General features: G+C 47.0%; 1 protein-coding gene across 4 annotated transcripts in view; it reads right to left on the bottom strand.

The window, feature by feature from the left end:
- The window catches only part of PDE9A (phosphodiesterase 9A), an 87,112-nt gene that overhangs the window by 24,822 nt on the left and 40,092 nt on the right, over positions 1–22,198 (bottom strand). For all 4 annotated transcript variants that reach the window (XM_025983341.2, XM_025983343.2, XM_025983342.2 and 1 more), the window contains exons 5-6: positions 4,605–4,659; positions 3,652–3,722 (exon numbers count right to left, since the gene is read on the bottom strand). In XM_025983341.2, the coding sequence (XP_025839126.2) occupies positions 3,652–3,722; positions 4,605–4,659 (126 nt within the window). The remainder of the gene's footprint in view (positions 1–3,651; positions 3,723–4,604; positions 4,660–22,198) is intronic.

A 22,198-nucleotide genomic window follows, 5' to 3' on the forward strand; every position in this document is an offset into this window, starting at 1 on the left:
TCCTCCAAGGGCTTCGGCAAAGCATGTGCATAAACCACACGTCCCGAGCGGCACAGAGGAAAGCTTGGGTTTCAGCCTCGAGTCTCCCGGATTGTTTGTGTGTCCTGGCATTGAACCCTGCCCCGCCGGCCAGCTGTCCCGGCCTTTCGGTTCTGGTCCAGGCCTGGGCGCGGGAGCAGGATGCCTGGCGCCGCAGCCACGTCCCACAAACAAGGGAGGGAGTCCCTCCCCCCAACCTGGGGTTTCATCTCCAGCTGGGAGGCGGCTGAGGACCTGGGTGTCCCGTGCCCATGACATCATTTCTAACCTAAGCAGGACCTCAGACTCCCTTTAATGAAGGAAAACGGCTTATGTAAGAAGGAAGGAAAGCTTCTAAAGTGAATTAAGAGAAATTCAGATGCTTATATCTGATTCAGAAGAATTAGGTTTGAGAAGGTTAAAAAAACAAAACAAAACAAACAACCCAGGAGATTCCACTCAAAACTAGTCAACCCAGCGTAATGTGGGGTACAGACGGCCAGGTTAGCCGCGCCTCCTGGAACTCAAGGACACGTACAACAGCTCACGTATGCCAGCTAAAGCAAGGGTGCGTGCCTATGTGCATGTGTCACTGTGCTTACACCCGCATGCCCGGGAGGTGTGCACGTGTGTGTGTGCCTGCCTCTACATCTGCATGTATGTGTTTACACGTGTGCAAGCAGCTGCATGCCCATGTCCCTGCATGTTCACACACGCGCTTACGTGTGCGAGCATGAGAGTGTAATGTGTGTGCATGCATGTGAGCGTGCGTGTGAGAGTCCAGGCCTCTGGACTTCGCTTCCCCATCCGAGGTCCCTGCTGTGTCCTGGACATTCACACATTCGGGGTTAAGGAACCGCAGTGTTGGGGCAGGTTTTGGAGCTCGCGCCACTGGGGCTCGGCTCAGGTGAGGCAGCCTGCCCCTCTGTGCTGTGGCGCAGGGGCCTTGGAGGCTGGGGACGGGTGTCCGGAAGCCTGGTGGATGGCCGAGAGCCTGTCGGAATCATGCACAAGTCCTGGTGGGTGTGCTCCCGCGAGGACGGGGCAGCCAGGAGGTGGGGATGTCGGCTGTGGGACGCCCCACCGATCCCATTCCTGCTGTGCCTGGGTGTCCGGTGCCAGAGGCCAGCACAGTTAGTAACAAGCTGATCCCAGCGGAGGCGGCCGAACCTGCACCCCGGGGGAGGGGCCTAATGCACTCTCCAGGTGACCTGTGATGTGCACGTGGGCGTGCAGGGAGATGCCATCCCTCCGAGGAGCGAGCGAGCTCGGGAGGATTCGGGGCGGCCCTGGCAGGGGAGAAGGTCACGGGCGCCTGGCCCCGCCGTCCTCAGTGCACACACCGCCCGAAGGCAAAATCAAAACCCTCCTGTGCTGAGCAGCGTCTCGGTGGCCGGATGCTGGGAGCCTCGCCAGCTGAGGTCCACACAGCATTCGGGAGGAGTTTCGAAAATTCATTAATGGCCTCTCGGACTCTCCTGTTTGCAAGAGGCCGCAGGAGCCGGGGCTGGCTTCTGGGGGAGAAGCGGGGTGGGGAGAGGCCGGCGCGCTGGGCCGGCGGCCACCTGCCGCCTCCGGGTGCGTCTGGGCGCCTCTGCGCTTCTGTAACGGAGATGGGGAATCAGCAGCAAATGCCCTTTGTGTCCTTTCGCCGAACCCCTTCCCACGGCGTCTGGACAATCCCCGACTTGATGGGGCTCGGTGGGAAGCTGAGCTTGCTTCCACTGCAAACATGCTCTATGGTGGGTTGACTTGTGTCAACCACATGCTCTATGGTGGGTTGACTTGTGTCCCCAAAAGGATATGCTCACATCCCGACCCCCAGAACCCGTGAGTGTGACCTTACTTAGAGCAAGGTTCCTGTGGATACAACAGATTATGGCTCTCCGGATGAGACGGTCCTTCCAGGAGACAGGCAGAGGGGTCCGGAGACATGGAGATGCGAGGAGGGGCCGTGTGAGGATGGGGTGGTCCAGGGGATGTGGCCACAAGCCAAGGATGCTGAGCCGCCGGCAGCTGGAAGATGCAGGAGCAGATGCTCCCTCAGAGCCTCCAGAAGGACCTGCCCCCCACCCCCCTGCGCCCCAACCTCCTGGTCTGGGACTTCTGGCCTCTAGTGCTGTGAGACAATCCTCTTCTGTTACTTTACACCCCTCCAGTTTGTGGTACTCCGTCACGACGGCCACGGGCAACTACCACCCTCCCCTGCAGCCAGGGTGTGGGTACATGGTCCTGATCCATCCAGACTTTGGGTCTGTGGCCAGTTTAAGAGGAGCAGCCCGATGTCCACAGCATGGGGGCTGGGGGGCCCGAGCACAGAGCTCTGGGTGCTGGGGAGACAGCAGGCACCTGGGGCTCAGGTACGGTATCTTCAAGGCGTCGGCTTTCCATGGGATTTGGGACCTTGCTCCTGCTGCATAGCCAGTGAGCAAGCCCTGCTCCTGAGACCTCCCAGCCCCCTGGGGGCTCCCCAAAATCCCTTAGGAAGAAGCTCCTTGTCTGCTGAATGCAGCCACAGCCGCCACGTGTGGGCCTCCTACCCTGCCCTCCCAGGTGCCCGGGGTCCTGCACAGCTGGAGCGGTGCCACCCGGACCTCGAGTGCTGGTCCCAGTCTTTACTTTTCCAATTTGCTGGATGAGCTTGAGCAGGTCACTTAATCTCTTTCTGGCTTCTTCATCATCACTGGGGAAAATCAATCGGTTTTGAAGACGGAATACAAAATGGGTTTTCTAAATGTCAGCCTACTGAGAGGTAGGACTATGTAAGTCATGCTTCCAGTTATTAAGGTGAATGGGGTTTTTGCATGATCCTGAATATTCTTCTTGAAAAAAAAAATCCAGGCAATTCGTACAAGATATGGGAGGTGACATTCAGTACGTCCTGTGAATACGAATCAGCCAGGAGGTGTCTGGGGATGCCACGGCTCTGCTGGCCTCGGGTTTGAATTTCGTCTCGTCATCCCTGAGCTTAATAAATTCGCTGCCCTTTGCCTTGGCATTGACAAAGATGTGTGAGTCCGGTGGGGAATCACGAGGCGTGAGAATTCGAGCGTTGCTCCTTATTTTCCGGACGAGGACACAGAGGGTGAGACACTAAGGCTGTCCCCCTCCCAGTTTTAGCTGTTTGGCCCCTGAGTCAAGATCCGAACTGACTCTCCCGGCCTTGCTGGAAGTTTTTCCAGTTGCCTTGGCGGAGACTGGGAACGAGCTGATGATTCGGCAGGCGTATTCCGAAACCAATCGTGAAGACACCGAGTGCCTGCGATTGCCTCGTTTATGGGAAAAGAAACACGAAGATGTTCAGCACAAGTTCCTTTCCCAAGGGGGCTGGTCTGGGAGTGGGAGCTCCTGCACCCAAGGCTTCCACGTGCTCCTACCGAGCAGGTGCGGTGGCCTGAGCCGTGGCGGTCTCCTGACCTGTCACCTGTCACCAAGCGACTCACAGTAAAACAGATGCTCGCTGTTGGCGCCTCCGTCAGCATCCAAGGTCATTTCCAAGCATTTCACAAAGAGAAGACATTCACGCTTCCCTCCAGCCTCCCCTCGCTCCCCTCGCCACCCACCACCAGGCGAAGCGGTTCATTTAAACAGGAGTTAAAAGACAAGCGAGAAGGAAATGGAAAACTCACTCACATTCGACTCGCTTCTCTAGCACGGCCAGGTGATTTGCGACTTCAGCTTTCAGTTCGTTGATTTTAAATGCTCTGGGCATGGGAAAAAAAGTCAAGTCGTGACTCTTAAAATTCTCAAGGTGCAGTGGGCTTGGCAAACCTCTGCGACACCCCTGCCCTGGGCGAGGCCTCCCGGTGGGCTCACCCCCCGCACCCCACCCTCCGTGGGCTCACCCCTGTGGGGGGCACAGATGCCAGGGGTTGCTTTTAAGGAGCTCACGGCCTCCAATGATCTCCAGGGTCTATTTTCCATAGAAGGCACAGCAGCACCATGCTGGCGGGTGTGTTTACCTCCCCACCCCTGGGCGCTGAGCACCTGCTCTCGGCGGCCGCCCCGGGGCCTCCGCTCACCGCAGGGACGGCCCAGTCCCGGCACCCTGCCCTGTTGGGCACAGACCCTGCAGGGGCCCCAGTGTGCCCTCTCCGGGCTCTAGTCCCTTCGCTGCGGCCACTCCTGGGCTTTAAGGGTGGGTCACCCATCTGCCCCGGGGCAGTGAGATGCCACAGTACAATTCATTACTTTGGAACTGGCAGGATAACTCGTAACAGCAAGAAGCCCCACGTCTACACAGGATCTCCACGGCAACACTTCTTCTAAAGCCCATTGAAAAAATGGTGTCAATTCTCATAGATTGAATCTGAGTCCCAGAAGAGTGAGTGGAGAAAAAAATCTGGGTGATACAAGCTCCCCTGCTAAAAAGTGCCCAGTCGCCGTGTAGAAGGTGAGTGCTTCCCGGACCCCGTCCGAACTGGCTTAGTTACTGAAGCCATGAAAAGACTCCACCTGGAAGGCCGCTCCTCCAGGTGAGTGATGTGCCAAGCCTGCCACCCAACACAGCCTCCCAGCAAGGGCCCACCATGGCCACGCACAGAGATGCACCCCTCCTGGGACTATGTGTCTAGAAGATTCTGTACCTTGAGAACTGCTCTGCCACCTGGGTCAGCACGCTCTGGATTAATTCTTCTTTCTCTATAAACCAAAAAAAGAAAGACAGATGCAGTAGGGGAAAAGTCTGTGGATCACCGTGGCCCGAATCGGAATGTTGTGGGCAGGTGGCACCCATGGGGCAGCAGGGAGCGGCCCGGGTTACCTGGAGGGACGCTCTGGCCCACCGTCAGCACGCCAAGGCCTCGCCAGGGCCCGGAGCTTCCTGTCCGCCTTCAGAGGCTCTTTCCTTCCTGGCCTGCTCCCACCAACCCGTCTCTCAGTGGTCTCTCGGCAGAGTGACCCAACTCTGGTCCTCCCGTAGTCTGCACCAGCCATAAAAAGCAGGCAGGACTGGGTCTCTAAATACGGGAAGTTTTCACTTAGTGCCCTGCTCTATTTTATGGGGGTAATTACTAGGACAAGGCGAGTTCAAGGCATATTTCACATGTAAAACACAATGTTCTCATGGCAGGTCCCGGAGAGAGGAAGCAGGCTGGGGTGAGCCCGTTTGTCTCTTTGTGGCCTGGCACGTCAACCTGGGCTGGGTAGTGGCTTCACAAGGTTCAGGTCCCAGGCTGAATATAACCTGCCAGTTTTCCTGTTTTCTGACTGGGCCTGGTGCCAGAGGCCTCATAGGAAGGTACAGACGCTCACGGCACTGTTCTTTACAGCACTGCCTGCTCCTGGGAAGGGAGAGAGCTTGCTCTGGCTCCAGGTGGCTGTTAGTTCACACCCCAAAACCTGGAGAATCTACACAGGACCTACTCCTGAGTCACGTAATCTCTGCTGGCTGTGTGCCTAGCCTTCTGTGAAAACTCAAACAAATGAAAACCAAACCAAACCAAACCTGCCCAAACAAACAAGAAATCTCAGTTATCCAGTTTGGCGATAGGGCTCAAGGGCAAAAAAAAAAAAAAAAAATGTTCCCACGTTCTGATCTAGTGCCTCAAATTCTAGGAAGGAACGAATGCATGCACATAGAAGATGTTGGTCAGGGTGTTATTTAACCTGGTGAAAGCTGCAACAGCCTAAGTGACCTTAAATAAATGATTGTGTATTTGGCCTGTGGAAATATATTCTGCAATCAGAAAAAAAAATATATATTTTAGAATTTTTATTTATTTAGGATAGTCACACAGAGAGAGAGTGAGAGAGAGAGAGAGAGGCAGAGACATAGGCAGAGGGAGAAGCAGGCTCCATGCACCGGGAGCCCGACGTGGGATTCGATCCCGGGTCTCCGGGGTTGTGACCTGGGCCAAAGGCAGGCGCTAAACTGCTGTGCCACCCAGGGATCCCCCCCCCCCTTTTTTTTTAGAAATAATATTTTGGAAAATATTTATGTCTTTTGTTAAACTAAAAAAAAAAAGAGATTGTAAAACTGTAATAACAGCATGATCTCATTTATGAAGACATTGGGAAGATGCACTCCAAAATAATGACAGTAATTATTTTTTGGTTGTAAGATCATATACACATTTTTTAGTTTCTCTACATCTAACACATTTTCATAATGAACATATGTTAATTTCATGAAACATATTTAAAAACCAATCCATCTAAATTAGCTTCTGGAGACCTCTCATCCTTTCACTTGCCAAATGGACCAGTGATGACTCAACGTCCTCTCTGGCTTTAGCATCTGAGGACTGGGTGAGAAGAAGGAAAATGATGGCTCCTGAAACTATAAGAGTAAATCTATCACAGAGCCCGTTGTGGAGCTGCTGGCTGATCCAATCCAAGGCCCTGTCCTTCAAGGGGACCTGCACCCATACCAGAGAAGAGAAACAGTGACTCCACTGACAAGAGCCACCAGTGAGAAAGTTTCACCGTCCTCCTTGGTGAACTCAGCAGGATTTTAGATCACTTATTCTGAATCTTAGGAGAAATAATGTATCACATAACCATTGAGAGCTAATGATCTTAAAGACTTGACATACGTTGAGAAGTCCATCAAACAATCAACAGACCACCCCCCCTAACAACAGCAGAACACATATTCTTTTCAGATGCCTAGGAAGCATAGACCAAGACAGAGATATCCTGGACCACACAGAAAACCTCAACAAATTTAAAAGAAAACCATGCAGAGTATGGTCTCGGACCATAAGAGAATCCAATTGGAAATCAGTAACAGATCATAGGAGAATCTTGGAAATTAAACAATACACCTCTGAGTAATTCATGGGTCAAAGAGGAAGTTTCAAAATAAATAAAAATGGACATTGAACTGAATGAAAATGAAAATAGAATACACCCAAACTTAGCTGTGAGACATAGCTAATGCAGTGCTGAGAGGGACATTTATAGCAGTAAATGCCTACATTAAGAGGGAGGAGAAACTCAACTCCATAATCTAAGAGCCTAGAAAAAGAAGAGCAAAGTAAATCCACAAAAAGAGCAAAAGAAGGGGAGGAAGTAATAAAACCAGAAATAAGTAAGAAAGAAAACAGTAAAACAATGCAGAAAATCAATGAAGCCAAAAGCTGGTTATTTAAAAATATTTATAAATTGATAAATCTCTAGCAAGATTGGCAAAAATACCACAGGGAGAAGACACAGATTTGCAATATTTGGAATGAAGGGGGGATAGGACTACAAACACCGAAGGATAATAAGGGTCACTGCACACAATTTTACACACATAAATTTGAAATCTTGGGGAAAAATAGAGCAATTTCTGGAAAAGCATGAACTACCACATTCACCCAATAAGAAGTAGGTAATTTTTTTTTTAATTTTTTTAAATTTTTTATTTATTTATGATAGTCACAGAGAGAGAGAGAGAGAGGCAGAGACACAGGCGGAGGGAGAAGCAGGCTCCATGCACTGGGAGCCTGATGTGGGATTCGATCCCGGGTCTCCAGGATCGCGCCCTGGGCCAAAGGCAGGCGCCAAACCACTGCGCCACCCAGGGATCCCAGAAGTAGGTAATTTTTTTTTTTTTTTTTTAAAGATTTTATTTATTTATTCATGATAGTCACACACACAGAGATAGAGAGAAAGAGGCAGAGACACAGGCAGAGGGAGAAGCAGGCTCCATGCACTGGGAGCCTGATGTGGGATTCGATCCCGGGTCTCCAGGATCGCGCCCTGGGCCAAAGGCAGGCGCCAAACCACTGCGCCACCCAGGGATCCCAGAAGTAGGTAATTTTTAAAAAATATTTTATTTATTTATTTGTTAGAGAGAGGCATAGACATAGAGACATAGAGAGAGAGAGGCAGAGACACAGGCAGAGGGAGAAGCAGGCTCCCTGTGGGGAGCCCGTTGTGGGACTTGATCCCTGGACCCCAGGATCATGACCTGAGCCAAAGGCAGATGCTCAATCACTAAGCCACCCAGGAGTCCCTGAAATAGGTAATTTGAACAGCCTAAAACTATTAGGGAAATCGAATTTGTCATTTTAAAGCTCCCCCCAAAGAAATTTCCAGGTACAGATGGTTTCACTGTACCATTTGGAGAATTCCACCAAATTCCACTAATTTAAAGTAGAATTAACACATTTCTAAACAATTCCTTCCAGAAAATAGAAGAGGAGGGAACACTTTCCAATTCATTTTATGAAGCCAGTATTAACTTGATACCAAATCCAGACAAAGATGATAAAAAAAGGACAAATCTTTATTCCTCATGAATGCAGATGCAAAAATCCTTAACACAATATTAGAATTCAGCAAAATATAAAAATGATTATACATCAAGATTAAGTGGGGTTAATTTGAAGGATTCGAGGCTGGCTCGATACTTGAAAATCAAGGAATGTAATCTACTATATTAACAGCTAAAGAAAAAAACACAATCATATCAATTCATTAAAATATTTGAAAAAATATTTAACATCTGTTCATTTGGTAAACTCTCAGAAAAGCAAGAATAGAGGAGAACTTCTTCAAGTAGATAAAGAACATCTACCAAAAACCTGCAGCTCACATTATACTTCATAGTGAAAGACTAAATGCATCTTGCCTAAACTGTGATGAGGCAGGGATGTCTGCTCTCACTATTCTCTTTAAACATTGTGCTAGAAGTTCTAGCCAGTGCAACAAGGCAAGAAAAAGAAAGCAAGAAGAAAAAAAAAAAAGAAAAAAAGAAAAGAAAGCAGATCATAAAGGAAGAAATAAAATGGTCCCTGTGTATCAATGACATTATTGTCTACATAAAAAATTCCAAGGCACTTACAAAAAACTCTCCTAGAACCAATAAACGAGTTTAGCAGGCCACAGGATACAGGGCACATATACAAAATTGATTGTATTTACATATACTAGCAATGACCAGATACTGAAATTAAAATTACAATACCACTGTACAAACACTAAAAAAAAAAAAACAAAAACCTTCAAAACTAAGATATAAATACAACAGAACATAACAGAACTACAAAACACTGATGGAAGAAAAAAAAGCTGGAAATAAAAAGACATACCATGTTCATGGTTTGGGAGACTTCACATAGTAAAGATGTCAATTCTCCCCAAAGTGATATATGGTTTTAACATAATTCCTAGTAAAACTCCAGCAGGATTCTCATGGAAACAGATACAATTATTCTAGCGTTTATATGGAAATGCAAAGGAATTAGAATAGTTAAAACAATTAAAAAAAATAAGATAAAAGGTGTTGAATCAGTCTCTCTGATTTTAAGACCTTTTATAGGCAGGTGATACCAAAGATTTGAGTTCAGACCACTTTAATGAATTCGAATATCACAAAAAACTGAGTCAAAATGAATTGTTTGGTCTCCCAGTGTATATAAAAGTTATGTTTATACTATACTGCAGGGCATTAAGTGTACAGTAACATAATGTCTAAAAAATGTACATACTCTAATTTAAAAAGATACTTTATTTCTAAGAAATGCTAAGAATTGCTAAGAAATGCTAAGAAATGCTAAGAAATGCTTTGAGCTCTCAATGAGTCCTGATCTTTTTGCTGGTGGAGAGTCCTGCCTCCATACTGATAGCTATGGACAAATCAGGCTGTGGATGTTGAAGGCTGGGATGGTTGGCAATTTCTTAAAATCCACAGTGAAGTCAGCAACATCCACGGGCTCCTCCTTTCATGAAGGATTTCTCTGTAGCATACAATGCACTTCGGCACCATTTTGCGCACAAGTAGAACTTCTTTCAAAACTGGAGTCAACCCTCTCAAATCCTGCCTCTGCTTTCTCAACGAAGTTTACGTCATATTCTAAATCCTTTGTTGCCATTGCAACGATCTTCACAGCATCTTTACCGAGAGTAGATGTCATCTCAAGAAACCACTTTCTTTGCTCATTCATAAGAAGCAACTCCTCATCTGTTAAAATGTTATGAGATTGCAGCCATTCAAATATAATAATAATGAAAAAGTTTGGGCTATTCCAAGAATTACCAAAGTGTGACACAGAGGCGGGCAGTAAGCAAAGGCTGTTGGGAAAATAGTGCCAACAGATTTGCTTGGTGCAGGTTTAGCACAAACCTTCAATTGGTAAAAAAAAACCCCAATATCTGCAAAGCCCAATACACCATGGTAGGCTTGTACACAGCTACAGTATTGAGGCCTGTGTGATGTGACTGGAGGGGTAGACACGGGTCTCAAGGAACAGAACAGAGAACCGGAATGGTATCCATACATATATGCCCAGCTGATTTCGGCCAGCGCGTTAAGGTAACTCAACGCAGGAGTCTTTTCAGTAAATATGGGCCAAATACTCCTGGCAGGACAATGAAACTTGACCTAAACCTCACAACTCATGTGAAAATTAATGCCAAATGGACCATGGATGTAAAATACAAAACTATAAAGCTTTTAGGAGAAAAAAATAGGAGAAAATCTCCAGGTTCTTGGGCTAAGCAGAGTTCCTAGGCTTGACATCATGAATGCAAGTCATAAGAGGGAAAATGGATAAACCGAATTCCATGGGAAGTAAAGCTCTTGCTCTGAGAAAGGCCAGCGAGAGGATAAGAGGATGAGCTATGGTCTTGCAAGCAGATCCTCGCAAACTGCATCTGACGACTTGAATATAGGGCATGAAAAGAGCTGTCAAAACTCAACAGTAAGCTCCATGAAATACATTCTGCAGATTAAAAGAAAACAAACACCAAAAAAAGTCCCTCAGTGGTAAAAAACAAAACAGCCCAATTTGAAAACGGGCAAGAGACACTAGCAGACATTTTTTTGAAGAAAACACGCAGAGGGAGAGCAAGTGCGTGAAGAGATGCTGAGCATCGCGGGCCATCAGGAGACGCAAATTAAAACCACAGTGAATGATCGCGGCGGACTTGTCAGAAAGGCTAAAATTAAACGACAACTCCCTCCCCCCCCCAAAACAATGACAACCCCAAAGGCTGGTAATGATGTGGAGAAACTGGACTGACTACTCACACGTTGCTGGTGGGAACGTGCATGGCTTAGCAAGTGCACCCCAGGACAGAGAGATGAAAATTTAGGGTCACACGAAAACCTGCACAGGATGCTCAGAGCACCTTTATTTGCGACAGCCCCAAACTGAAACAACTCAGAAGCCCTTGGATGGGCGACGGGCTAGATGGGCTGTGGTCCGTCCACCGCAGGGAACGCTACTCACTTCCAGAAAGAACCGAGCTAGTTAGCAGGCCACACGGCAGCCTGGAAGGATTTCCAGGACACACGGTGAGTAAAAGAAGCCAGTCCCCAAAGTTCCCTACTGAGGCACATTCATAGAAGGCTCTTGAAGCGGCCAAGTGACAGAAACAGAGAACAGAGTGATTGTCAGGGGTCACGGAGGAAGTATCTCCGTGGGGATGAGCACTCTGCACCAGGACCATATTCACGTCCGCTGCCCGGCTGGGCACATCCTACCACGTGTGGAAAGATGCTACCATGGGGGCGGAGAGGGGAAGGGGCACGCAGACTCTCGATGTAGTTTTCTTTACAACCGTGTGCTCTTCTACAATTATCTTAAAATGAAAAGCTTAATAAACCTTTTTATACACAGGATGGATTCAAAAAGTTAAGGAGCAATTTCCCATTGGACTCCTGAGGTGGGTTCCTTTGCGCATCTCAGCATTTTAATGCCCACATTTACTTTCCAGCGCATGCGCCCCTACTGCTTTTCCTCCTTCACCCTGTACTTCCTCTGCCCCCGGCTCAGTCCACGGGTGGCCGTTCGTGCTCTGCTCCACGGGACAGCTATGCCTCGGCCCAACTCCAGCCAGCACGTCCCAGGTTCTCAGAAAGGGCTCGGTTCCCAGAAAGGGCCCGGGCGGGAGGCTGGGCTCCCCGTGAGATCAGCCCCTGGGCGCTGTCACCTGGGTCACCGTGCTGTCCCCGATGCCCTACCCGGAGCAACGCCGCAGCCCCTGAGTGCTTTCGATACAGCACAATCTGCATTCTTTTGCAAGGGGACGGAGGCAAAAATGCCTGTGTGCACAAAGGCCAACCACACCCACACATCCATAAACAGAGCCCTGATCAGGAAATGGGTGCCTCCCCCTCCCCAGCCCGGCTCCCTGGAATTCCTGCGGCCTCCACCGCTTCCTCCCAGCGGATTTCAGAACTTGAGATGAATTGTGATTCCGTATGCACGAGCGCAGCCCCTGTTGGCCATTGCTGCGGCTGGCCTGGACGGCCACGCGTCCTCCGGGACACCCTTCCCTCCTTGCGGGGCTTGTCCCGGTGAGTCTCAGCCCACGGGGGGCACAGGTTGGACTCTGGGGGGTGCGTCCTGCTTGCGCCCCACCGAGTGTGTGCTCTGTACTCTGCTCCTGCCTCTGGAACCCTCAGAGGGCCCTGAAGCCCTGGATGTGGGGCAACGAGCAGTGTCCAATTGCAATGTTAGTCATTTCCCAGCCTTCCTGGCAAACCCTACCAGAAAGATGTGACATTAGTAGGAAACCCATCTCTTTCCCCTCAGTGCAGCGTGGCATATATTGCATTTTAAAAACTGATGCAAAAAAAATAAAAATAAAAAAATAAAAAGTAATGCACATTCCTGCATCTTGCTTTGAGAATTTCCTCATCACTTTGAGACCAGCCAGCGGTGACAAGGAATGACAGCGGCTCAGTGCTGGAAACGCTGGGTCCTTGGGGTCAGGAGACGGGGAGGGTTGGAAGCAGGCCCGGCGGGCACGGGGAGTCGGGAAGGACCACCGCTGCCCCACGTGATGGAGGCGGGGGACAGCCAGGAGGTGTCCACGGGCAACCCACACGCTCTGCAGAGACACCTGTTCCAGCGGAGCAGCTGCCGGACCGTCTGGGAGGGTCCCCACCTGGGCATGGCGGGGGGCTTCACAGGTGCAGCTCTGAGCTCCCTGGGACTCAGTCCTCAGCACCCAGGGCTCCAATACCGGTGAAAGATCTGGGCGCCCACACGACCAGGCCTGAGGACGGAGGCATCAGCAGGCCCGTCATCCGCCTCTCACCCCTGCCCTGGCCTGCACGCCGGCGTCGGAGACGCCAGTCTGCTGGCTTCTCAGGTGACAGGCACCTGTGCATAGGCCGCTGCTGGCAGACACTCACAGGACAGAGGTTCCTTTAGTTCCAGGGCCATCCCAGAGTTTGGCGGAGGCTGGTCCAGCTGGTAGGACGCCACTGCACCAACCTACCGGCTGTGGGCTGCAGAGCTGCACGCGCGAGGCCCCGGCCCAGGCCCCTGGCACAGAGCCACGGGGAGTTCGGGGCTCAGGGGCAGGACGGGGGAGTGGGGCGCCCTCCCCGCCGTGCTCCCCCAGCTGCTCTCGCAGGTGATGGGGGAGCCGCGCACTCACCGCTGCTGGGGGTCCTTGGCCGCTGCAGACGCTTCAAGGAACCTGCCTCCGCCTCTCCAGGCCCTTCCAGGAATTGTTTACTCGTTTCAGACAAATCCCGAGTCTCCCCCACACCGAGTGGCATGGAAATCTGGTTTAACTGATCAATAGGACAGCCTAACGTATAATTTCTACTCTAAACAGCAGTTGACATGATGCACTAACTCGATTGGCCAACCAGCTGGCGGCATATCTCCTCATCGGGTGCTGGGCAGGAGGATCACAGTGACAGCCACGCTTACGTCTCTCCGCTCACCTGAGCTGGGCTGGGCGTGCACCCTTCTCCCCCGGAGCCAGTGAATGCAAGCCGGGCCCTAGTAACACGCTGGGCCCCGAACCTGCACTCGGAGGGCAGGGGGCATGGGGACTCAGGCCGGGCACTTGACCCCCCGGGGAATGCGGGAGCCACGACTGGTCCGCCTCTCGGGTTGGGGGGGGGCAGGGTTGCGCAACCCCACTGTGGAGCTCCGGCTGTTACCTGAGGCGGGGAGCCAGCGGGGTTTCCCCTTACCAGTCTCACCCGGAAGCCTGGGGTGAGATGCTGAGCATCCTTCCAGAGACGTTTATGTGACAGACATTCTCCCAAAGCACTTACAGAACAAACACGGCTATGACTCCAGAGAAGGGCATCTTACGTTGCATTTGGGAAAATAATCCACATTATCGAGCGCCCAAGGGACACCCCCGGGACCCTGAAGACTGGGCGGGGTGGGGGGTGGCGCATTTATTTGTTACCACTCTTGTCCAGGGCTCTGCCTAGGGGGATGGGGAGGGGGCCTCCTGTCTACCCTCCTTCTCGGGGTGTCACCACCCTTCTCCAGGGAAGCAGGAGGGGTGAACTCACCTCTGTCCCACTTTTGCTCTCCTGGCCCCTCTAGCCTGACAGAGGACATTCTGGCCCAGGGCACAGTCATCGGCAATTCAGTGTTTATGGATGTCATAAAACAGACGTGCAGAACGAGGATGTTTCCCTGATAACCCAGGAGCACAATAAAGTTATATGATTAACAGTGACTTCACCTTGTTATTTAAAGGCACAGGTGCCCTTTCCGGGGCCTGGCTTACCGGGAAATCACTCACATTTATCAGCGGCCAAAGGGATGCTTCCCTATGGCTGGTGGTGACCTCGGCGAACGCTTTCGCCTCCTGTTAACCTTCGGATGAAACAGAAAGCAAGGTGGACCAAGGTTATCAGGGCCCTGATAACCACATCTGAAATTCTGGTGTGTGTGTCTTGCGACTGTCTCGGCCAGGTGATGAGCAGGATCATTATGGACTCGTGGCACCTCAGAGGCAGGAATAGGGTGGAGGTTTACCTCTTCCGGTCTTGGAGAGGGTGATTTCATAGTCTGCAGAGTTTAATTCGATCCTGGGTGTCTGGGTACGATTTCTCCCTCGGCCCTTCTCCTTAGGTTCGCTTTGCAAGACAAATGCCTATAAGGGGAGTGGCCTCTGGGACAGCTAGCAATGCACATTTCCTTTATTGTTTTATAGATCGCAGCAACCATAGCCATCTTTATTGAGTGCTTACTATGTTCTAGGCACTGTTCTAAGTGGTTTGTACAAATTGGTCATTTAACCCTCCTAGTGACCTGATGTGGCTGTGTGATATAAGAGGTTTAGTCATGACAAGGCCAAACTCATCCTGCCCTCTACCCCAGTCATGTTCCCATTCAGTGCTGCAAAAATCAGGCACTGTGGCACTTACCCACGGGGGAAGAATGTTCTGCACATGTTCCTCCTCTCTCAGAAACAACCCCCCTACGGTTGATGAGGTGTGGTGTACTTTTGAGGGAAAAGGGTGCGGGTATGATATTTTAGTGAGAATGCCCTGGACGCATTTGAATTTGACCATGAGCAGTGGATTGTACCTGTTGGTGGGACTCTGTCCACTATATGCGTATGTCAGGATGATGCCATAAGACTAGTTTCTGGAAGAATTCTGTGAGGAGAAACTCTGATCTAATCAATGAATGGGTTATGGTACAAGGGACAGGACTTTTGCAAAAATCTATTAAAGACAGAGTCTTTGGGCAGCCCCAGGGGCCCAGTGGTTTAGCGACACCTTCAGCCCAGGGTGTGATCCTGGGGTCCGGGGATCAAGTCCCACATTAGGCTCCCTGCATGGAGCCTGCTTTTCCCTCTACCGGTGTCTCTGCTTCTCTCTCTCTCTCTCTGTGTCTCTCATGAATAAATAAATAAAATTAAAAAGAAAATGAAGATTGAGTCTTTTGCAAATTAAAGGTTTTACTCCATCTACAGACTTTTTAGCATGTTGCACACACCTGTAGAGGCTATGGTAAGAGGAATAAAAATTGGCTAACTGATCATTTGTAATAACCAAAGATGAGAAGCAACATAGATATCCACTTAAGGGGGACTAATTGGATAAGCTATGGTACATAGTTCTCTAGCTGTGCTGCTAGAGAAGAAAGGAAGATTTCTATGTTCTCGTGTGGTGTGAGCTTACAATGGGAGCTGGCTAGAACTTAGGCCGAAAGCTACAGGGTCACTGGGTTTCAAGGGTTCAGAGAGCAGGGTCCAGGGTTGTCAGAGAGGGTAGAAATGAAAGGGGGAATTCCCAAAGGAGGAAGTTCTGTAAGAACTTTCCTATTCCTCCCCTAATCCTTCCCTGAATTGCACATGCATGTGCTCCTGGGAGGACAAGAGAGCTTAACACAGATTTCAGTGTTGCCCACCACATGGAAGACAAAGCTTGGAGTCTGAGTCCAGTTAACTTAGAGGGCTCTTGACAAACACCTCAGGCTTCCTGTTGAAGCGTCAGAGGGGCCACATTTAGAGACGTATTTTTTTTTTCTACAGGTGTATCGTAACAAAGCATAAAACCAGACCTCCACAGTTCAAAGTGATCACTTAGTAATTTAATTGCCAGCTAGAACAAGAACAACAAAAAATCAACACTCTTCAGAGGAAGATAACAAAATCCAGGATCTCTGCAATGTAATATTCATAAGTCTACACTAAAAAAGTGAGATGCAAAGAATCAGGAAAATGTGACATGCAGCAAGAAAAAAGTCACCCAACAGAAACCCTAGATGACTCAGATGGCGAAATTAGCAGACCAAACCTTAATGAAGCAATTATAGTTATGTCTAAGGACCTAAAGGAAAGGATGTCAGTAAATAGTAAGCAGATGGAGGATCACAAGATGGGAATCTATGAGTAAGAATCAAACAAAAATGGTAGAATTTAAAACTGTACTTCAAAACATTCGTGGATGGGCTTATAGCAGTTTTGAGTAAGCAGAAGAGTCAGGAAAAATTGAGGACAGATCAACAGAAATTATGCAATCTGTAGACCAGAAAGAAAAGAGATTAAAAAAATAACAGAGCCAACCACTTGAGGGACAATAGCAAACTTCTAACATACATGTAATTGGATCTCAGAAGGAAAGTTGGGATAGAATGATGCATAAAATACATTTAAAGAAATAAAGCTGAAAAATTCACAAATTTGGTGAAAACAAGAGTTTATAGATCACAGAAACTCAATAAATACCAGGTAGGACAAACAAAAAGAACACCAGAGCCAGGTACATCATAATCAAACTGCTGCAACCCAAAGATAAAGGACAAGCACCTTGAAAGCAGCCAGAGGAGGCAGGGTGGGGGGAGGGAAGGCACAATTTTTATAGAGAATAATGATAGAGTGAAAGCTGATTTCTCATCAGAAATGATGAAGGCAGAAAAAATGATTCAACATCTTTAAGCTTCTTTCAAATTACAAAAACAAACCAAACCACAAATGCAGAATTCTATACCCTGAGAAACCATCTTTCAACATGAAGGCAAAATAAAAAAACATGTTCGGGTAAGCAAAAGCTGGGGGAATTAGTCATTAGCGGTTCTGCATAGCAAGAAATGTTAAAAGAAAAAAGAAATTCATCAGGCTGAAGGGCTATAACACCAGTTAGAGGTTGGAATCTACAGGAGTAAGTAAAAGCACCAGGGATGACACATATGTAATTAACTATAAAAAATTATCTTTAGGGGGAACTGGCTGGCTCAGTTGGAGGAATACGTGACTCTTGATCTCAGGATTATGAGTTTGAACCCTATGTTGAGTGTAGAGATTACTTAAATAAAAACTTAAAAAAAGATTTTATTTATTTATTTGAGAAAGAGAGAGAGATAGAGCACTAGAGAGAGAGAGAGCACAATCAGGAGGAGTGGCAGACAGAGGGAGAGGGAGAAGCAGGCTCCTTGCTGAGCAGGAGCCCAAAGTGGGGCTTGATACCAGGACCCTGGGATCATGACCTGAGCTGATGGCAGACACCCAAATGACTGAGCCACCCAGGTGGCTAAATAAAGACTTCTAAAAAATGATCTTTACATTTCTTTTCATAATTTCCTGAAAAGACAACTGGCTCTTGAAAACAAAAATGATAATATTGTATTACATAGATTGTCTTAGTCTGTTTGGTCTGCTTGAACAGAATGCTACAGACTGGTTTTAATTTATTTCTCATAGCTCTGGAAGCTGGAATTCCAAGATCAAGGTGCTAGCAGATTTGGTGTTTGGTGAGGGCCTGCTTCTTGGTTCATGGACGGCTGTCTCCTTGTTTTGTCCTCAGGTGGTAGAAGGGGCAAGGGAGTTCTCTGGGGACCCTTATATAAGGACACTAATCCCCTTCATGAGGGTTCTGCCCTCATGACCTAATCACATCCCAAAGGCCCCACCTTCTCTGGGATGCCTGGGTGGCTCAGTGATTGAGCATCTGCCTTTGGCTCAGGTCATGATCCTGGGGTCCTGGGATCGAGTCCCACATTGGAGTCCCCACAGGGAGCCTGCTTCTCCCTTTGCCTGTGTCTCTGCCTCTCTCTCCATGTCTCTAATGAATAAATAAATAAAATCTTTAAAAAAAAGCTGCACCTCCTAACACCATCACATTGGGATGAATTTCAACATATGAATTTTGGAGGAATGTCTATAGCATAGATGTAAAATATATGGCAAACACTGCAGGGGAGGAATTAAACTGCTACAGAGTTCTTACTTTTTATGTGAAGTAGTATGACATTAATTTTAAATAGACTAAAAAGTTAAGGATGATTTAAAAATAGGCAAAAGATCTGAAAAGACACTTCAAGAAATGAGGATATACAGATGGCAAATAAATATATGAAAAGATACCCAACATCATATGTTAGGGAATTGAAAACCAAAATAACAATGAGATATACCACTGTACAACTATTAGAATGGTGAAAATCCGAGAAACACCAAATGCTAGGCAAGGGTGTGGAGCAACAGGAGCTCCCATTCACTGCTGGCAGGAAGGAAGGATGATGCAGGTACTTTGGAAGACAGTTTGATGGTCACAAAGGTAAAGGTACTCTTACCAAATGATCCAGCAGTTGCGCTCCTGGGAGTCTACCCAAAGGCATTGCAAACTTACTTCCACACGATACCTTCACACAGATATTTATGGCCACTCTGTTCATAATCACCAAAACTTTGAGGCAACCATGATGATGAATGGATAAACTCCAGAGCATCCATACGATGAAATATTATTCAGCACTAAAAAGAAATGAGCTATCAAGCCATTAAAAGACATAGAGGTACCTTACCTGCATACCACTAAGTGAAAGAAACCAACCTGGAAAGGTTGCATAGTGTATGTGCCAACTATGGACATTCTAGAAAAGGTGGAGCTGTGGAGATAGTAAGAAGATCAGTGTTTGCCAAGATTTTGGGGGGAGGGATGGATGAACAAGTGGAGCACAGAGGATTTTTAAGGCAGAGAAATGTCATGACTGTAACAGGGGTACATGTCATTATGCCTCCGTCAAAACCACACTACGTATGACACCAAGAGTGAACCCTAAAGTACACTATGGACTTTGGCTGGTAATGACATGTCATTGTTGGCTCCTTTAGAGCTCTAATGCAGGGGTGTCAGTGGTGGGAGAGGCTGAGTGTGTGGGTGGAGAAGGACTACACGGGAACTCTCCATACCTTTTATTCCATTTTGCTATGAATCTAAAACTTCTCTAAAAAATAAAGTCTAGGGGTGCCTAGGTGGCTTGGTTGGTTAAGCATCTGCCTTCCACTTAGGTCATGATCTTGGGGTGGTTTTGAGGCCTGTGTCAGTCTCCCTGCTCGGCAGGGAAGTCTACTTCTCCCTCTTCCTCTGTCAGTCCCCCTGCTTGTGAGCTCTTTCTCTCTCTCAAATAAATAAACAAATAAAACCTTTAAAAAAATTAAAAAGAGTCTACAGTTTAAAAAGCTAAGGGTGCATAGTGTAATACCTAGAACAATCAACTGAAAATAATGCTAAAAAGCATAGTATTGGCTAACGAGCCAATAGAAGGAATAAAATGGAATGCAAAAATTAATCCAATTAAGCCAAAAAAGGCAGAAGAAGAGGAACCGGAGATGAAGCCCAAGATCAATAAAAGGCAAATAGCAACATGGTAAACCTAACCTCAACCATATCAATAAATACATTACATATAAATGGACAGAGGAAGAAATAATGGCAAAATCACATACAATCTTTCAGAAAATAGAGAGAAGGAAGCAAACCTCGCAACATGTTCCATAAGGCCACCAACACCTCACCATACAAACATAACAAAGACATTATGAGAAATAGGTTATGAACCAATATCCCACTTGAACACTGACACAAAAATTCTTACAAATTCCTAATATTATTAGCAAATAAAATTCAGCAGTATATAAAAGAGAATACATCTTACATCAGGGCAGAGGGCCTATGCCCCCTTTTAAAAACTCATTCCTAAGTATTTTTCTAGGAATACAAGTGGGGTTATTCTGGAAAAGCAGAGTGGTTTTAACATCTGGAAATCAGTCAACATAACTCACTATCTGAGCAGACAAAAGGAGAAAAATCATATGATCATCTCTAAATGAAGAGAGTGACAGCATCCAACACCTGTTTATGATAAAAGCCACTAGAAACCCAGGAATAAAAGGAGATTGCATCAACCCATCTCAACAGATGCAGATAAACACCTGATGCAATTCAACAGAGAATTGTGTCAAAGAACATTTGACAAAGAAATTTTAGCAAACTAGGAGAAGACTCCCTCAACCCAATAAGGGGCACGTACAACACACCTGTGGCTCATGTCATGCTTAGCAGTGAGAGAATGCATCTCCCTGAGCCAGGGATAAGCTCTCACTTTTACTTAGCAGTATTGGAGTTTCAACCAGGGCAACAGACAAGTGAAAGAGATAAAAACCAAAAAGACTGGAATGCTAGAAGCAAAAGTCTCTTTATTATCAGAAGATATGACTGCCTCTATAGGAAATCCTAGGAATCTAGAAAATAAGTACCCGAAATAATAAATGAATTAATAAGCAATGTCAGAAGAGACTATGTCAATATACATAAATCTGCTGTATTTTTATAAACTAGCAGCAGACAAATGGAAAATTAAATTCAGATCCCCTTGACAATAACACCAGAAAACGGAAAATGCCAAGGAATAAATTTAACAAAAGATATGCAGGACCTTTATCTTGAACGCTATAAGACTTTGTTGAGAGAAGTTAAGGAAGATCTGAGTAAGTGAAGGGATGTATCGCGTCCATGGGCTGGGACACTCAATGTAATTAAGATGTTAACGTTCCCAAATCAATCTCTAATAGGATGCATTCCCAATTGAAGTCATAGATGGCTTTTTAAAAAGAAATTGATGTGCTGATTCTTAATTCTGAAATTTATAGGGAAAAGAAAAGATCCGTGTAACTGCAAAAAAAAAAGCACAAATATGGAAAACTTCCTGATTTCAAGTTCTAGCAATTAAGCCAGTGTATTATTGGTGTCAAGACAGACACAGAGATCAGAGAAACAGAACAGAAACACTACAAAGAGGCCCACACTTAGAAAGACAAGTAATTTTCTTTTTTTTTTTTTTTTAATTTATGATAGTCACAGAGAGAGAGAGAGAGAGAGAGGCAGAGACACAGGCAGAGGGAGAAGCAGGCTCCATGCACCGGGAGCCTGACATGGGACTCGATCCCGGGTCTCCAGGATCGCACCCTGGGCCAAAGGCAGGTGCTAAACTGCTGCGCCACCCAGGGATCCCGACAAGTAATTTTCAAGAAAGGCGTCTAAGTGATTCAATGGAACAAGGGAAGTCTTTTTAACACATTGTGTTATAACAATCGAATAAGAAAAAAGATGTATCAAAAAGAAAAAAGATGGTCAACCCCTACCTCACACCACAGACAAACATCAATTTAAATTGGATAATTGCATCCTAGACTAAAACATAACAGCTATAACTCCAAATCTTCTAAAAATGTATGTTATCTTTCTACCTGGGGGGCAGAAAAAGGATTCTTAGAGAAGACACAGAAAATACAATTCATAAAAGAGTAACTTGTTAATTTAGACTTTATCAAATTAGAAACTTTTGTTCATTAAATGCCCTCATTAAGATAATAAAAAAAGGGGTTTCCTGGGTAGCACAGTGATTGAGTGTCTGCCTTTGGCTCAGGGTGTGACCTCGGGGTCCCAGGATCGAGTCCCACATCAGGCTCCCCAACAGGGAGACTACTTCCCCTTCTGCCTGTGTCTCTGCCTCTCTCTCTCTGTGTCTCTCATGAATAAATAAATAAATCTTTAAAAAAGAAAAAACAAAAAAAGAAAATGAAAAAGATAAGCCATGAAATAGGAAAAAACACTTGTTATACATATATCTGGCAGATGAATTATATCCAGAATATATGGAATTTCCTACAAACTAGTGATTTAAAAAAAAACACACCCACTTACAAAATGAGCGAAACACATAGAACAGACACTTCACAAAAT

Source organism: Vulpes vulpes, chromosome 15 (assembly GCF_048418805.1).
Source record: "Vulpes vulpes isolate BD-2025 chromosome 15, VulVul3, whole genome shotgun sequence".
In the NCBI taxonomy this organism is placed as follows: domain Eukaryota; kingdom Metazoa; phylum Chordata; class Mammalia; order Carnivora; family Canidae; genus Vulpes; species Vulpes vulpes.